The 15203-nt window shown below is 33.6% G+C and overlaps 2 protein-coding genes across 2 annotated transcripts; both read right to left on the reverse strand.

Moving 5' to 3' along the window:
• Positions 1-278: 278 nt before the first annotated feature.
• LOC132623059 (major pollen allergen Lig v 1-like) lies at positions 279-2092 on the reverse strand. Its single transcript, XM_060337760.1, has 2 exons — positions 1776-2092; positions 279-917 (listed from the first exon to the last, which is right to left on the reverse strand). The coding sequence occupies exons 1-2, from the start codon at positions 1966-1968 to the stop codon at positions 559-561; spliced, it is 552 nt and encodes a 183-aa protein (XP_060193743.1). The 5' UTR covers positions 1969-2092; the 3' UTR covers positions 279-558.
• Positions 2093-8616: 6524 nt separating this feature from the next.
• LOC132623198 (pollen allergen Sal k 5.0101-like) lies at positions 8617-10462 on the reverse strand. Its single transcript, XM_060337928.1, has 2 exons — positions 10177-10462; positions 8617-9307 (listed from the first exon to the last, which is right to left on the reverse strand). The coding sequence occupies exons 1-2, from the start codon at positions 10346-10348 to the stop codon at positions 8952-8954; spliced, it is 528 nt and encodes a 175-aa protein (XP_060193911.1). The 5' UTR covers positions 10349-10462; the 3' UTR covers positions 8617-8951.
• Positions 10463-15203: the final 4741 nt, after the last annotated feature.

A 15203-nucleotide genomic window follows, 5' to 3' on the forward strand; every position in this document is an offset into this window, starting at 1 on the left:
ATTTCAGACAAGTGAAGAGAGTAAAGGGTCGTTTGCAAAGTTTAAGTTTTTATTAACTTTCTGAGACAATTTTAAGAGGCGAAATATGTATTTTCCAAATTTTATTCATAAAATTAGTTGCATTGACCATTAAATTAAGTCATTTCTATATGTTCAAAAAATTACTTGATTTGATACAAAAATTATCCGAGGTCTCCAAACGAACTCATGCAACGCTAAAAAGCAAATACATGAAGAACACTAGACAGTTATTGAGAAAATAAATGTAACATAAAGTAAGGAACCGAAAAAGAGGTAGTATTTTATTACTTGTTCTTTATTTTCTTGTTGGTAAATCAAATTAATACATTTGAGCCTTGAATGAAAATTTCTATTACGTACGTACAAAGCTCTAATGGATAAAGTTTAGAAAGCCCTCAACCTCAAAATCAAGATTTAAACTAACAAAAAACAACATAAAAATTTGACCACATTGTCCTAAAGTATAGATGCGTAATGACATATCAAAATATAGGACTTTTAGTCTAGCTATTATTCAACTAGTCCCAAATTAAATCTTTATGCCTGGTTGATATCTTTAAGTTCAGGGATATATTCCATCTCCTTGAATTCTTGTGCACACTCTGGTGCGACTTTTTTAGCCAAGAAGAAGAGAGGATTTGCATCACGATACTTTCCAGAAATGCCATTGTTGTTAGTGAGAGTAACTCTTGATGATTCTCTGCCATGCCCTCCTTCATTTGGTATTTCATTGCAATCTTCTCTAGGACTTCTTATCAAAAAGGTCTCGCAGATCTCATTCTCGTGGTCTCCTTCTATCAGCATGTTATAATACCCCGTAGAGTTAGTTGAGGCGCTGACAGTTATAGTGACTTGTTCGGTTTCGGGGTGTCGGCATTGCATCCCCACCCTAGCATCTGCATGTGTGCATTTATATGTTTAGTACAAATCTAAACACTATAAACTTGTATAAACTCAATTAGTGTGTTATTGACCGATCAAATTTATTTTCAATTCGAACCACAAATATACAAATGCAATTATTTTTATTATAAAAATAAATACTCTACATTATCATATTATTTGTATTTTAAGATTTTGGTGTAACCCTTTAGAAAGACATTTAATAGCTTTAATCATTGTTAACCTGGGTTATCCCGAATTGTAACTATGATGAACCAGGATTATCTATATTACATATACTATATAGCATCAATAATCCCTTGATTGTGGTATAAATATGTTCCCGATTTTAGGTAATAGCCTTAATTAAACACAAGATAGATTTATACTGGATAACTCAATTAATCCCTCCAACCAGACGGCCCTTAATAGTACTTGCCTAAATTACCTTTTATCTCTCTTAAAAGTCGGCTCACTTAATTGACATTGCACTAAATCTAACAATAATGGTATACTTGTAAAGGAAAATAATAATAATTTAAATAAGTTTTTTCTAACTCCTATATCTGTCACCGCCCCCAAACCCTCACCAAATTAGCAGAAAAACATCACAAGAAGTTTCTATTCATCATAGCGCGACGATCAATGTTTTCCGTTTTTTCTTGAAACTTTTCATTTTACTTTTTTGGGATAATTAACATGACTTTGAAATTCTAGTATTGCATTATAAACGGATAATAAAACACACATTCTCCTTAGAGTTTCACTTTTTAAAAAAAAAATCTTTCAAACTTTTTTATTTTTCCTTTGCTGAATTTGAAAACTAGGAAAGAATAAGATGCAAAATGGAGCATAGAAAATTTCAAACATACCATCTAAGGGCTGACTAAGATTGGTTTTGAATTCTGCACGACAAGGGTCACAATAGACAATTCCTTCAAGAATAAATTGATAGTTATCTGACTCAACAAAAGGTTTTTTATTTGGTATGAACTCATCATAGGCTTGAGTGATCCCGAACAAGAAAATAGCACTAGCAATGAAGATTACGATTGATTTTCCCATTTTTTTCCCTTCTTTTTGTTCTGTTTTTGTTAAATATTTTTGGCCTTTCTTTATTTCTTTTTGCAAGTTGCAAAATCGAAAATAGAAAGCACCTTTTTCTGTCAAAGGAAAGTATGGAACCTGCAATCTGGAAGGGATGCTTTATATATACTTGTATTCTGGCAGTTATATTTATTAGGTTGTTATTTAATTGCAGTCGTTTTGCGGTTACAATTTTTTTTTATTTTACGTAACTAAGTACATTTCTTGCTTATTTTTTTTTTATTTCCAATGGAAGATAAAAAGGCATTCCTCCTATTTTAACTCTTGTTCTTTCATTTGTGTTTCCCTTTCTCTCTCTCGCATACACAGAAAAATTAGTGTTTTATGTTAGTCTGATGATATGCTAAAAGACCGGGAAAGAGTAGCCTTTATTTAGGTTTGTGTACCACTCAAATTCATTTTCACTTCAAACAATCTCAACAGAAATTTTAGAAAAATTAGCTATGGTAATAATTAACCTAAGTATAATAGTTTTCACCAAAATATTCCCATATACGTTTATACATTTACTTATTCACTTGTCACATTTCATTTCCCCATATTCAAATTATAAGTAAACTATAACGGACTAGTATCATAAAGGTATATTTCGGTATGTTATTTGTTATGAGGAAAATCATAACTTGAAATAATATTTTTTTTGTTTAACTGCTGATTATGGGAGCCGGCTCCCCTCCAGTACACGAACTGTCTAGTTCGTCCAGGGCTGATTAGCGTACATTTGTTCAATTAGAGATCCAAGGGTCATTAGTTATTTAACCAAACAAAAAAGCCTCTTAAAACATGGTTAAACCACACACTAATTTATAATTTATTTTTTCCTTATTGGCAACGTTTCTTTAGGTGAGAATTCTCCTCAAATCACTCCTCTGTTTTTCCTTTCTTTATCCGCACCAAATATCGCGGATATCTCATTTTCATGATTTTATTTTTATTTTCATGGTCTTTCTCTAAGTTCTATTATTTTCACAGCCAAGTCTCTAAAAATCATTAAATTTCCAGAGTAATGTACAAGTCTTACAAGTTCATTATCAAATAAAAAACAGAGTGAATTAAACAACCGAACTACATAGCAGCAGTTCTAAGTCACTTTCAAAACAAAGTTAATTTCAGAGGGCATATTACAGTGGTGATTTCCAGCAACTTCAAAGCCACATGTTACTTTTATACTCCATCAACTTCAAGGTGTAATTCTACAGGCACCATTTGTGTGAAATAGTTTGTGAACTTTATTCAATTTATGGTGTGTGCTTTAAGGATTGTAAATACGCACAGTTTTGTTATTCATTTTCACTTAATATTCTCAAAGGTCTGATTGAGACATTTTATCAGACATATTGAAGACGCTTTTTTCCGTTCACAATTGTAACAACAAGTAGTAAAAGATTTTCACATTGACAATTGCAACAAGAAGAAGAGTGTAAGAGCAATGAATAACCTGTTTTTGTGTCGTCACTTCTTCTCAAGAAAAAAATTGTCTTTTTTCTTTTTTCTTTTCCGATCATCTGTTGTTATGCCTTGCAAATGATTTAATTTTCTCTGTTCGTTGAGTCTTGCATCGTCTCTCTTGAACAAATATTTTCCATGAGAAAAATCCATAAATAGTCCCTTAACTATGGCAGTAAGTCTAAAATGGTCCCTTAAATATACACTTACCGATTTTAGTCCTTTAACTATTCAAAAACTTAACAAATTTGATCTCCGTCTATTTTTCATACAAATAGCATACACAACCCATAAGACTCCTTGAGATGAAATCGTTAAACATCCCCAACTTGTTTCTCTCTCCCCGCTACTTTTTTCTCAAAGTTCCTCTTGTGGGGAAAAAAAAACTCCAACCTCAACGATTCAACATGAAATTCTTGAGAGAAAGCAGATACACGCCCTAATTTTATTCAATGGAGGAAAACGTTGATAGATATAGGCCTGAGCCTGATTATAAATTGTTGCACAATCGCGTATCTGATCTTTTCGCGAATTACTTGAAGTTGTATAGGTGAACACTTTCATCCGGTGGCGGACCCAGGATTCAATGGTCCTGAGTGCTCACCTTAAAATCAACAAAAAAATATTTTGCTTTGATAAGGATTCGAACTCAGCTCCTCCATGGCTCAGCCTAAAGACCACAACCTTTAACCAAAGCACTAACATCTTTTATTGTTTCTTGGGTGGTATTTCTTATGTTATACCAAACTTTAATATTTTCGATATGTCTACATAGAGTATCTGCCACGGTTAATAGGTGCTTGAACACCAAAATTTAACACATGGGTCCGCCCCTGCTTTCGTCACAATGGTGTCCAACACTTTCTTGTCAGGCCATTGCAAGGAGAATTTTCCAAAGGAATCGTAATACGACGGAATTGAAGATGCACATGACGCGTACAGAGTAAGGAATCGATTAAGGAAGCAAGTTCTCGTTCCCTTACGCAAAGTTCTCGACCAGAGATTTTATATCAGGCAAAGTAATTAGGATTCAATTCCTTACAGCAGGGTTGCATCAGTTCTATGAAGATGTACGAAGACAAGTTTTGAAATATAAGGAATTGAGGTTTAGAGAATATCTTTAGAAAGTGAAACATGTGAAGGCTAATAGCCTGTTTGGCCAAGCTTTTAAAATTTGCTTATTTTAAAAAGTACTTTTTAAAAAAACACTTTTAGCGAAAAGCAGTTTGTGTTTGGCCAATTAATTAAAAAAAGTACTTTTGAGCATTCATTAGTGTTTGGCCAAGATTTTAAAAAGTGCTTCTATTTGTATTTTTCTCAAAAGTACTTTTCAAAAAAGTGCTTTCGGGCAAAAGCTGTTTTTTTTAGCTTCTGAAAAACTGCTTCTGCTACTCCCCAAAAGCACTTATTTTCTCCCAAAAGCTTGGCCAAACACCTCATTTTTTTCAAATAAGCACTTATTGAAAAAATAAGTACTTTTGGGGGAAAAATAAGCTTGGCCAAACAGGCTATAAGATTTCTGCTGGTGCACTGCTGCCACATCAGACAATGGAAGCATTAAACGACACCGATGACGCGGCCAAGTTGTGGAGTTGCAATGGAAGAAAATGGTGGATGACTTATCCAAGAAGGGGATTCTCTACACTGTTTGCATAAAAATAGACAGAGATCAAACTTGATAAGTTTTTGGATAGTTAAAGGACTAAAACCGATAAATGTATATTTAAGGGACCATTTTAGACCTAGAGCCCGTTTGGATTGGCTTATAAGTTGGCTTATAAGCTGTTTTCAGCTTTTTTGAGTGTTTGGCTGGCCAGCTTAAAGTCATTTTATGCTTAAAATAAGCTCAAAAAAATAATTGGACTCATTTGACTTAGTTTATCTAAAGCAGCTTATAAGCTGAAAACAGCTTATAAGCCAAAAAAAATAAGTTGGACTACCCCAACTTATTTTTTTCAGCTTATAAGCTGCAAACAGCTTTAAGCTGTAAGCCAATCCAAACGGGCTCCTACTGCCATAGCTAAGGGACTATTTATGGCGTTTTCTCTATTTTCCATGGTAAGAAATCTTTTTTCCAACAGAAGGAAATTCGTACAGCAATGTTTTCGGATATATTGCAACCAACCGAAAATTTCGAAGTGGGATTCCCGAAATCTTCTTTTATCTGGGTTTGACCATGGTTTAAGAAGCTTTTTTGGTTAAATAACTAATGACCCTTGGATCTCTAATTGAACAGATGTACGCTAATCAGCCCTGCACTGGACGAACTGGACAATTCGGGTACTGGAGGGGAGCTGCTCCCCTGATTATGTATGGTTAACAGCAAAGGTTAACTAACTGAAGTTTCTAGTGTGCATAAATCAATATTTCAATGCCTTGACAAAAAAATAAAATAGATCATAGCTTGTATTGCAAAGTTTCAAAAGAGTTTTATTTAATTATAAAAACAAATTATTTTAAAAATTTGAGGTGTTTGCCTATTTATTTTTGTCAACGTTAGAGCATCAGTTTGACCCTTGTCGATGTTAGAGCATCAGTTTGACCCATGAAACGTGATGCCTTAAATTGGTGAAAATAGTCAACTACAAATTTAATGAAGTTGTTGCATAAATATAACTAAAAATTAAATTGAATAAGATCATATTTAATTTAATATTAAACTCTATTAAATAACTGTATAGCCATGATTAAACCAAACTATTTACCGAAGGCAAAAGTTATGAAGATTTTTCCAACATTTTTTGTTAGTTTCTGGGCTCAGTGGCGAAATCAAGATTTTCATTAAAGGGTTTCAAAATATGAAAAAGTAACCACACAAAGAAGTCAAATGATTCAGCATCAATTATGTATACATAAAAAATAATTTTAACCATATATAAACAGTATAAACCCCTTGACCCTTCCTCCCTCCGCCCCTGCCTGGGCTTGTTGGTTGTGGTAACAATGACAGAGGTGTCTTCACTTGGCTTGTACCGATTTGCAATACACAGTTATGCACCTTCCAGGAAAAGAAGAAAACAAAAAAATGGAATTAGCCAAACACCTCTTTCCAAAATATATGGAGCAGAAGAAGAAGAAGCTTCTAACTGAACATCATCAATGTATAGCATAGCAGAGAGAGAGAGATTCAAATGAATGAAAAGAGAAATGGCTGATGTTGAGCATAGAGATTTGCAGGGGTCAATCAAGAATTCCAAAAGGGTACTTTCTTTCTTTGTAGACTACTTGTTTGATTTTTCCAATATATAAAAAAAAAAGGACAGCCCGGTGCACTAAGCTCCCGTTATGCGCGGGGTCCGGAGAAGGGCCGGATCACAAGGATCTATATATTTTCCCAATATATATAAGTATATGGCGTCATCAGCTACATTATTGCATCATTATTCACCTCGCCCTTCTTCTTTCTCTTCCAATTCTTGTTTCCTTGTTGTTCTTCCTCCTTTGATCAACGCCGTGCCTTCAATTCGAAATTTCTCAGCTTCTCTGGTAATTCCTTCTCTCTTTCTTTTATTGATTCTTTTTTTGACCTTGCAAATTGATCCATTTTTTATTTTGTTGTCTCTGACTCTGTTGAATTGAATTTTCTGCCAAATTTTGATCTTTAGTGTAGACTTAATTGATGTGTGTTTTTATTAAACCACCTTGCTGTCATGCTGTGTAGCAATAAAACTTGTTTGATTTATCAAGAAAATGAAGTAGGTGGCTAATTCCTCTTCGACAGTTTAAAAAGTGACTATTTATCCATTTTATCATTTTGAAATTGGTTTTTTATTTTTATTTTTTTGGTTGAGAAGATATCTTATATTATACATACTTAGCATCTTTACAAAAAGTAGTGCTGTTAAGAGCCCCAAAATGGTCACCATATTGGTGATCCGAGATATACTGAAAGTCATTACAGAGACTAGCCGATAGGATAACACAATGGTTATTTGGAAGGCTTTGAATGTGTTGGTTAATATACCAATAAATTATTACAGTTGAAAATTATAATAAAATGAACAAAAAATGAATACATAAATATTCAGGCTGAGACGCAGATATCTCGCTCTCTTTAAGGAGATTCAAGTTCACTGCGACATAATCTTCATCGGTCCAGCAGTATAACTCTAACTTGTCCCCTCCAAATACAACAGCCCGTCAACGTCGTATAACTCAACAACTCCGAACTAGTTGAACAGCCCAAAACTCCACCATAAGAACACCTTACTTTAACTAAATAAAACTCTCTTTTAACACATTTTTTCATGCACTCTATATTTTTCTCTACACACCAAAGCTAATGATGACTTCTATTTATAGGTAAAGAAATTCATCCGATGAGAGGTGGGAAGGTGGGGTAATAATATGGGAGAATAAAGAGTTGGAGGTTATAAGAGTTACAATGGATATAATTGCCACATTCTACCACTAACTCATATGGATAATGAGGCATAATTGCCACTTTCTTGATTTAACGTGAGACAATTGCAGCGAAATGAATTGTACCATGATGCACTTTAATATAATATTATTTAATAGTAAAATGCTCAAACTAACCAACAGAATGTAATTACATAATCTATGCGAAATTACTATAGCAAAATATTCTCTCTCTTTTTCTTTTTTTTACTACGAGTTCGTGTGTTTGCACATTCCTTCAAGTCTGTAATACATGTTATTTGAGGACTTTAAGTTGTTTCATGGCTGAATAATAGAATAAAAATGAAAGAAAAAGGTATGAACAAATAAAATAAACTAAAATTGTTTAATTGAAAAAAGATTGGGAAAAAAGGAAAAATAAGCGAACATATGAAATAAAATGACAAATGACGCGACAACTCAAGTGGCTGTGTGTAGAACATTGTTCATCGTTGTAAGATTACTTTTGTATGCTAAGGTGGTATAAGACTCATTTCAGACAAGTAAAGGGAGTAAAGGATCGTCTGCAAAGTTTAAGTTTTTATTCACTTTTTGAGATAAATTTGAGAGGCGAAAAATGTATTTTCCTAAATTTTATTCATAAAAGTAGTTGCATTGACCATTAAATTAAGTCATGCCTCTATGTTCAAAAAATTACTTGATTTAATGCAAAAATTATCCGAGGTCTCCGAACGAACTCATGCAGAGCTAAAAAGCAAATACATGAAGACCACTAGACAATTATTGAGAAAATCAATGTAACATAAACTAAGGAACCCAATAAGAGGTATTTTATTATTTGTTTTTTTATTTTCTTGTTGGTAAATCAAATTAATACATTTGAGCCTTGAATGAAAATTTCTATTATGTACGTACAAAGCTCTAATGGATAAAGTTTAGAAATCCCTCAAGCCTCAAAATCAAGATTTAAACTAACACAAAAAAACATAAAAATTTGACCACATTGTCCAAAATAATTATCAAAATCAAGATTTAAACTAAGACAAAAAAAAAAAAAAAAAAATTGACCACATATTAAAATATATAGGACTTTTAGTCTTGCTATTTATTCAACTAGTCAACAAATTAAATCCTCATGCCTGGTTGATATCTTTAAGTTCAGGAATATATTCCATCTCCTTGAATTCTTGTGCACACTCTGGTGCGACTTTTTTAGCCAAGAAAAAGAGAGGATTGGCATCACGATATTTTCCAGATATGCCATTGTTGTTAGTGAGCGTAACTCTTGATGATTCTCTGCCATGCCCTTGATTTGGTATTTCACTGCAATCTTCTTTAGGACTTCTTATCAAATAGGTCTCACAGAGCTCACTCTCGTGGTCTCCATCTATCAACATGTGGTAATAACCTGTGGAGTTAGTCGAGGCGCTGACGGTTATAGTGATTTGTTCGGTTTCGGGGTGTCGGCATTGCATCCCCACCCTCGCATCTGCATGTGTGCATTTATACGTTTAGTGCAAATCTAAACACTACAAACTTATATAAACAGAATTAGTATGTGATCGACCAATCGAATTTATTAGTTTCGACTCGAACTACGAATATAGAAATGTAATTGTTTTTTATATAAAAATAAATACTCTACACAGTTATATTATGTCTTTAGAAGAAGTTAAGGAGGTTCAATATCTACTATATATACATAAAAAATAATTTTAACCCTGTATATACAATGTAATTTTCCATCAAAGGGGGTTTGATGAACTCCATCGGTCCAACCTAGCTCCGCCCTTGGTTGCACCCATTTAGAAAGATAGCTTTAATCATTTTTTATTAGGTTATTCTACGATTAGAACTAGGATGAATCAGGGTTGTCTATCTTACCTAAGTACTATATAGGATAAATAATTCATGATTGTGGTATAAATTTTTCTTGATTTTAGGTAATAGTCTCAACCAAATACTAAATAGATTTTATCTCAAAATTTACACTGGATAGCTCAATTAATCCCTCAATCCAAACGGCCCTTAAGAGTACTTGCCTTAAACGACCTTTTATCTCTCTTAGAAGTCGGCTCACTTAATTGACATGGCACTAAATTTAACAATATTAATGGTATATGAAAAGGGAATGATAATAACTTAAATAAGTTTTTATTTTCTAACTCCTAAATCTGTCACCGTCCTATCATTGCATTATAAACGGATAATAAAACACAAATTTTCTTCAGGGCTTCACTTTTTTAAAAAATTGTTTTTAAACTTTTTTATTTTTCCTTTGCTGAATTTGAAAAATGGGAAAAGAATAAGATGCAAAATGGAACAACCTTTTTTTTTTTTTAAAAAAAGAAGATATACCTGCTAAAGGCTGGCTAAGATTAGTTTTGAATTCTGAACGACAAGGGTCACAATAGACCATTCCTTCGAGAATGAACTCATACTTATCAGACTCATCATTGGCTTGAGTGATCCCTATCAGGGAGAACAAACAAATAGTACTAGCAATGAAGATTACTGTTGATTTTCCCATTTTTCCTTTTTTTTTTTGTTAAATATTTTTGGCCTTTCTTTATTTCTTTCTGCGGGTTGCAAAATCGAAAATAGAAAGCACCTTTTTTGGTCAAAGGAAAGTATGGAACCTACAATCAGGAAGGGGTGCTTTATAAATAGTTGTGTTCTGGCAGTTATATTTGTTAGACTGTTATTTAATTGTAGTCGTTTTGTGGTGAATAATTTTTTTTATTTAAGGTAACTAAGTAAATTTCTTGTCTACTTTGTTTTTTATTTCCAATGGAAGATAAAAAGGCCTTCCTCCTAGTTTAACTCTTGTTCTTTAATTTGTGTTTCCCTTTCTCTCTCGCATACACAGAAAATTAGTGTTTTATGTTAGTCTGATGATATACTAAAAGACCAGGAAACTGGCCTTTATTGAGGTTTGTGTACCACTCAAATTCATTTTCATTTCAAACAAACTCAACTGAAATTTTAGAAAATTAAGTATAGTTATAATTAACTTAAGAGTAATTAGTAGTTTTCATCAAAATATTCCCATGTACGTTTATATTTTGAGAAATTAAGAAGGTTACGACATTGCTTTCCGTAAGTTTTACTTATTCATTTGTCACATTTCACTTCTCCATATTCAAATTATAAGTAAACTCTAATGGAATAATATCTTAAAGGAAAATCACAACGTGGACTAATATTTTTTGTGTTTTAACTTCTGATAGTGTATGGTTAACAGTACAGGTTAACGAACTGAAGTTTCTAGTGTGCATAAATCAATATTTCAATGCCTTGACAAAAAAATAAAATAGATCATAGCCTGCATTGCAAAGTTTAAAAAGTTTTTGTGTAATTTGTTGACACCCGATTTTGTCCCTCCCTTATTCCAACTCATTCTTTTGAGCTTCTAATAATTATTAATAAACCAAATATATTATTTTCGTCCTTATTTTATTATTAGGAATTGTCGCTTTATTAATACATCGTATATTGCTACTTATTCATTTACATAATAAGCTATAACCTAAATAATATTCTTGCTTCATTATCATGTTATTTATATTTCATTAAATTACACCTTATTAATGCTAATGGCTAAATTATTATATCACATTCCCCACATGAATATGTTAATTCAGCCCATAACTAATCCTAAAACTATTTGGGCTAAAGCCTAATTCATTGAAACCAGCCTACTGATGTGCCGTGAATTTTAGCACATTTTATGCCTTTGTAACTAGACATGTTGCTTGATTTTAAGTGTTTTTACATTGTTTCTTATGTTATTTTTGTGTTTTATAGGGTTGATTAACTAAGGATTGGAAATGAGAAGTAATGCTAAAAAAAGGGACAAATTGGAGCTAAGCGACGCTCCGTAACTCATGTTACGGACCGTAACTCATGTTACGGTCCGTACCTTTGAACCGTAACAGGGCCTGAATTTCCAGAAAGTTTCATTGAAACCATCAGTGTTACGGTGGAGTGTTACGGTCCGTAACTCATGATACGGTCCGTAACATGTCACCGTAACATGAGCTAAATTTCCAGAGAGTTTCAATAAAACCTTCAGTGTTACGGTTTAGTGTTACGGTCCGTAACGCATGTTACGGTCCGTAACGCATGTTACGGTCCGTAACCCTTCACCGTAACATCATCCAAAATTCCAGAGAGTGCCAAGTAATTGTCACCATTTACGCTTCAGAAGGACGGACCGTAACACAGGGTACGGTCCGTCGCATGGTGGCCGTAACGTCAAAGTGGTCAAATGACGAAATGAAGGACGGACCGTAACCTGAGTTACGGTCCGTAACAATGCGGCGTAAGGGCATTTTTGTCCAGAAACTTAGCGCGATTTTTGGCTCTATAAATACATAATGTAGGGTTTTAATTCATCATTCAGATTTTATTTTAGAGGCATAAACCCTAGGTTTTTAATCTTGAAGTGATTGGAGCATTTAAGGCAACAACTTCACTCTCATTCCATCTTGTATTAGTATTGTAAGTGTATTATGTTAATCTTTAAGCTTTTTCTATCAAGAAACATTATGAGTAGCTAATTTCAATTCTAAGGTTGTGAATCCCATGATGGGTATTATGTGAATGGGTTTCTATTATTGATATATGCATAATGGTTGTTGTTATTTATTCTATCTTTGAGTTGTAACGTTGGGTAATGATTGCAAGCATTAGCCGAAGCCATTATATTGACTTTTCTTGGGAAAGAGAGTCAATATTGGTAAGATTGAATAACAATGACTCGAGGCGTTAACCCTCGTTTAATAGATTAACTTACGAATAAGAATAAGTCTAAATTGGCATCATTGGTCGCTCTTCGATTGTAACTCTTTTATATTCGGAAGAATCATAAAGAGGAAATACTGCTTAACTGTTGGGAAACATTAAGAAGTCTTTAAGAGACCAAGTGCATATTCATAGAACAACCATTAGAAGTATATCACTTTGAAACCTGAAGCATAATATCTAATCAAATTGGGGAACACAACCTTAGTCTCTCTCTCTCACATTAATTACATTCTAAGTCAAAGTATTAAATTACATTATTCAACAATCAATTCAAACTATCCGGAATAGGATTAAAGCATCTAAAGACCGGTATCGCATACGATTAGTAATCTTTTCTCTCCATATTCCCTGTGGGATTCGACCCCAACCTTGTTGGGTTACTATATTTGACAACGTCCGCTTTACGCCATTAATAGGTGTAATTTGAGCGTATCACCTACTACCCATTTTAAACAACCCGGCCCATGTCTCCCTATTCACCTTCCCAAACCTAATTTCTTGAACCCAAAACACTCAGCCGCGCCTCTCTTCCTTTCTCCCCTTCCTCCATTTTTGGGCAAAACTTTACCTTGCTTTACCCATGGACAGAGGTCGTCCGTTCCTTTTCAGTGCAAATTTTGGATGGTTCAACAACCAAACGAACCCTAAATCTACAGTTTATCAACGTTGGTGTCCCCTTTCGACCTCTATGCACGCGAAAGCCATTTTCGGCTAAAAATACAGCAAGTTTCTGCATCATCAGCATTTGTTCCTCCATTTTTGGCAAAGCTTTTATGGTTTTTGTTTGTTTCCCTTAAGCCTGAACGGTAATCTCTGACTTTCAATTTTCTTTTGAGGTTTCCCTCTTTTGCCAAGGAAACGATTCGAATCTTTTCAAAAAGATGCGGATTTGAAATTAAATTGAACGAATTTCACTTTGTGAAGAAGTCATATATCACTCTAGGAACCCTAATCTGGAGCTATAAATACGAATTTTTTTGGAACCTTAGGAGGCAGTTTTAGTCGCCTCTATTCCCTGAAAATATTAATCCTTTTTAGTTCCAATACCTCTTGGTATTCACTCGAAGCACTGAGTCATTTCATTCTCTTTTTGCCACTGCCATCGCTTCGAATCTGAGCGTATTCAAGCTCGGAGTTGTTGGCATTACGAGCGTAGATCTAAGACCCCCGCACCTTAGTTCGCTGCACCTGAAAAAGGTCCGTAATTCTCTTCTTCGTCTTAGTTTTATTTTCATTTTCTTAGTTCATGTATATTTCCATTTTTTTTCATTTAAAATAGTCTAAGTTTAATTTTGTTCGGGTTCAATAAGTAATTATGTTCTTTTGTTTCTTTCTACCCTGTCCAAATTCTTTTTTTTAGCTTGCTTGATTTCCAGTTTCGTTGTTGTTCTTGTCTGCTAAACCTGCCATGGATCTAAGCATGATGAACTTAGTTAATATGGATGTTTGATTTACCTTTAGTACTCCAGTATGCTGAACATGAGTTGGCCTCCTCCTTTGTGTGATTTCAATAAGTTTATTAACCCTTTAACATGTCTAACTCAATATCAGTCCCTCCTTTGTCTGGCTTTTGCTTAGCAAATCGAAGTTGGAATTTCAAAGTTCATTACCCAGGTTAAATTGTATTCCAAGACTATGTTTAAGGGTTAAGGCTTCCATTTTTTCTTTACAGTCTGGAATAGGGGAGGTTCTAGTTTAAAAGGAACATGAGGTTGCTTTAAATATAATTAGGAATCATTTTGGTCCCTCTTTGCTGTAGACTGAGTTTAAGGATCCTCACATCATCATAATAATTTGGTAACTCTAGCTACTGTGATTAAGAGCTAGTTATAGCTAGTTTGAGTTGATGTAGAGGTAGTGTACTCTTTTCATTTCCAGTTCATTGTTTTTTAAATCTTGTGAAGGTGTGTATTATTTGTTTTGTTATTAGCTAGATTAGTTGCAAGTAGTTAATTATATTATGTGATTAGTTGTTGTTACCATTAGGCTATTACTAATGTTAATCTGTTGTCACTATGAGTAATATGATTTGTTTAGATAGCAGACTGTTGTTTTTTTTTTTTATGATTAATGTTGGTTAACTAACTATTAGAACTATTTAAGAATGTAAAGCAGAGGGAATACTAAAAATTAAAAACAAATCACCCCTTTTTTGTCATTGTTATGAAATGTGATGAGCTTTCATGTAGTTTTAAACTCAAATGCATCAGTTTGGGTGGTAGAACTAAATGTTCCCTCTCTTATTGTGCTCATGAGCATAAGCTTTGTTTAGAGTTGAATAGAGATCTGTTTGGGTTTAGTTTTGCCTCTCCTTGTTCGATTTTTCTATGTTTACCACCTAGAATTCCATTAGTTCTTGCGGGATAATAGAATATGTGTTTGCCTGAAGTTAGTATGCTAAACTTAATCCTAGTCATGCCTTAATAACCTTTGAAGAAGTCACTAACAGATTGAAGTATGATATGAACTTGCCATTTTGTATAAACTGGTTTGTAGCTACTGCTAAGTCCTTTAAACTGATGATAACTTTAAAGGTCCCAAGTGATTTCCCTCTTAAACTTCGTGTAGAACTTTAG

Source organism: Lycium barbarum, chromosome 12 (assembly GCF_019175385.1).
Source record: "Lycium barbarum isolate Lr01 chromosome 12, ASM1917538v2, whole genome shotgun sequence".
NCBI lineage: Eukaryota > Viridiplantae > Streptophyta > Magnoliopsida > Solanales > Solanaceae > Lycium > Lycium barbarum.

Excerpts from the sequence above, each read along its gene's own strand:
- LOC132623198 (XM_060337928.1), bottom strand. The coding sequence starts at position 10,348 with ATGGGAAAATCAACAGTAATCTTCATTGCTAGTACTATTTGTTTGTTC. Across the intron at positions 9,308-10,176 it reads TCTTAGCCAGCCTTTAGCAG|ATGCGAGGGTGGGGATGCAA; the intron begins GTATATCTTCTT and ends GCACACATGCAG.
- LOC132623059 (XM_060337760.1), bottom strand. The coding sequence starts at position 1,968 with ATGGGAAAATCAATCGTAATCTTCATTGCTAGTGCTATTTTCTTGTTC. Across the intron at positions 918-1,775 it reads TCTTAGTCAGCCCTTAGATG|ATGCTAGGGTGGGGATGCAA; the intron begins GTATGTTTGAAA and ends GCACACATGCAG.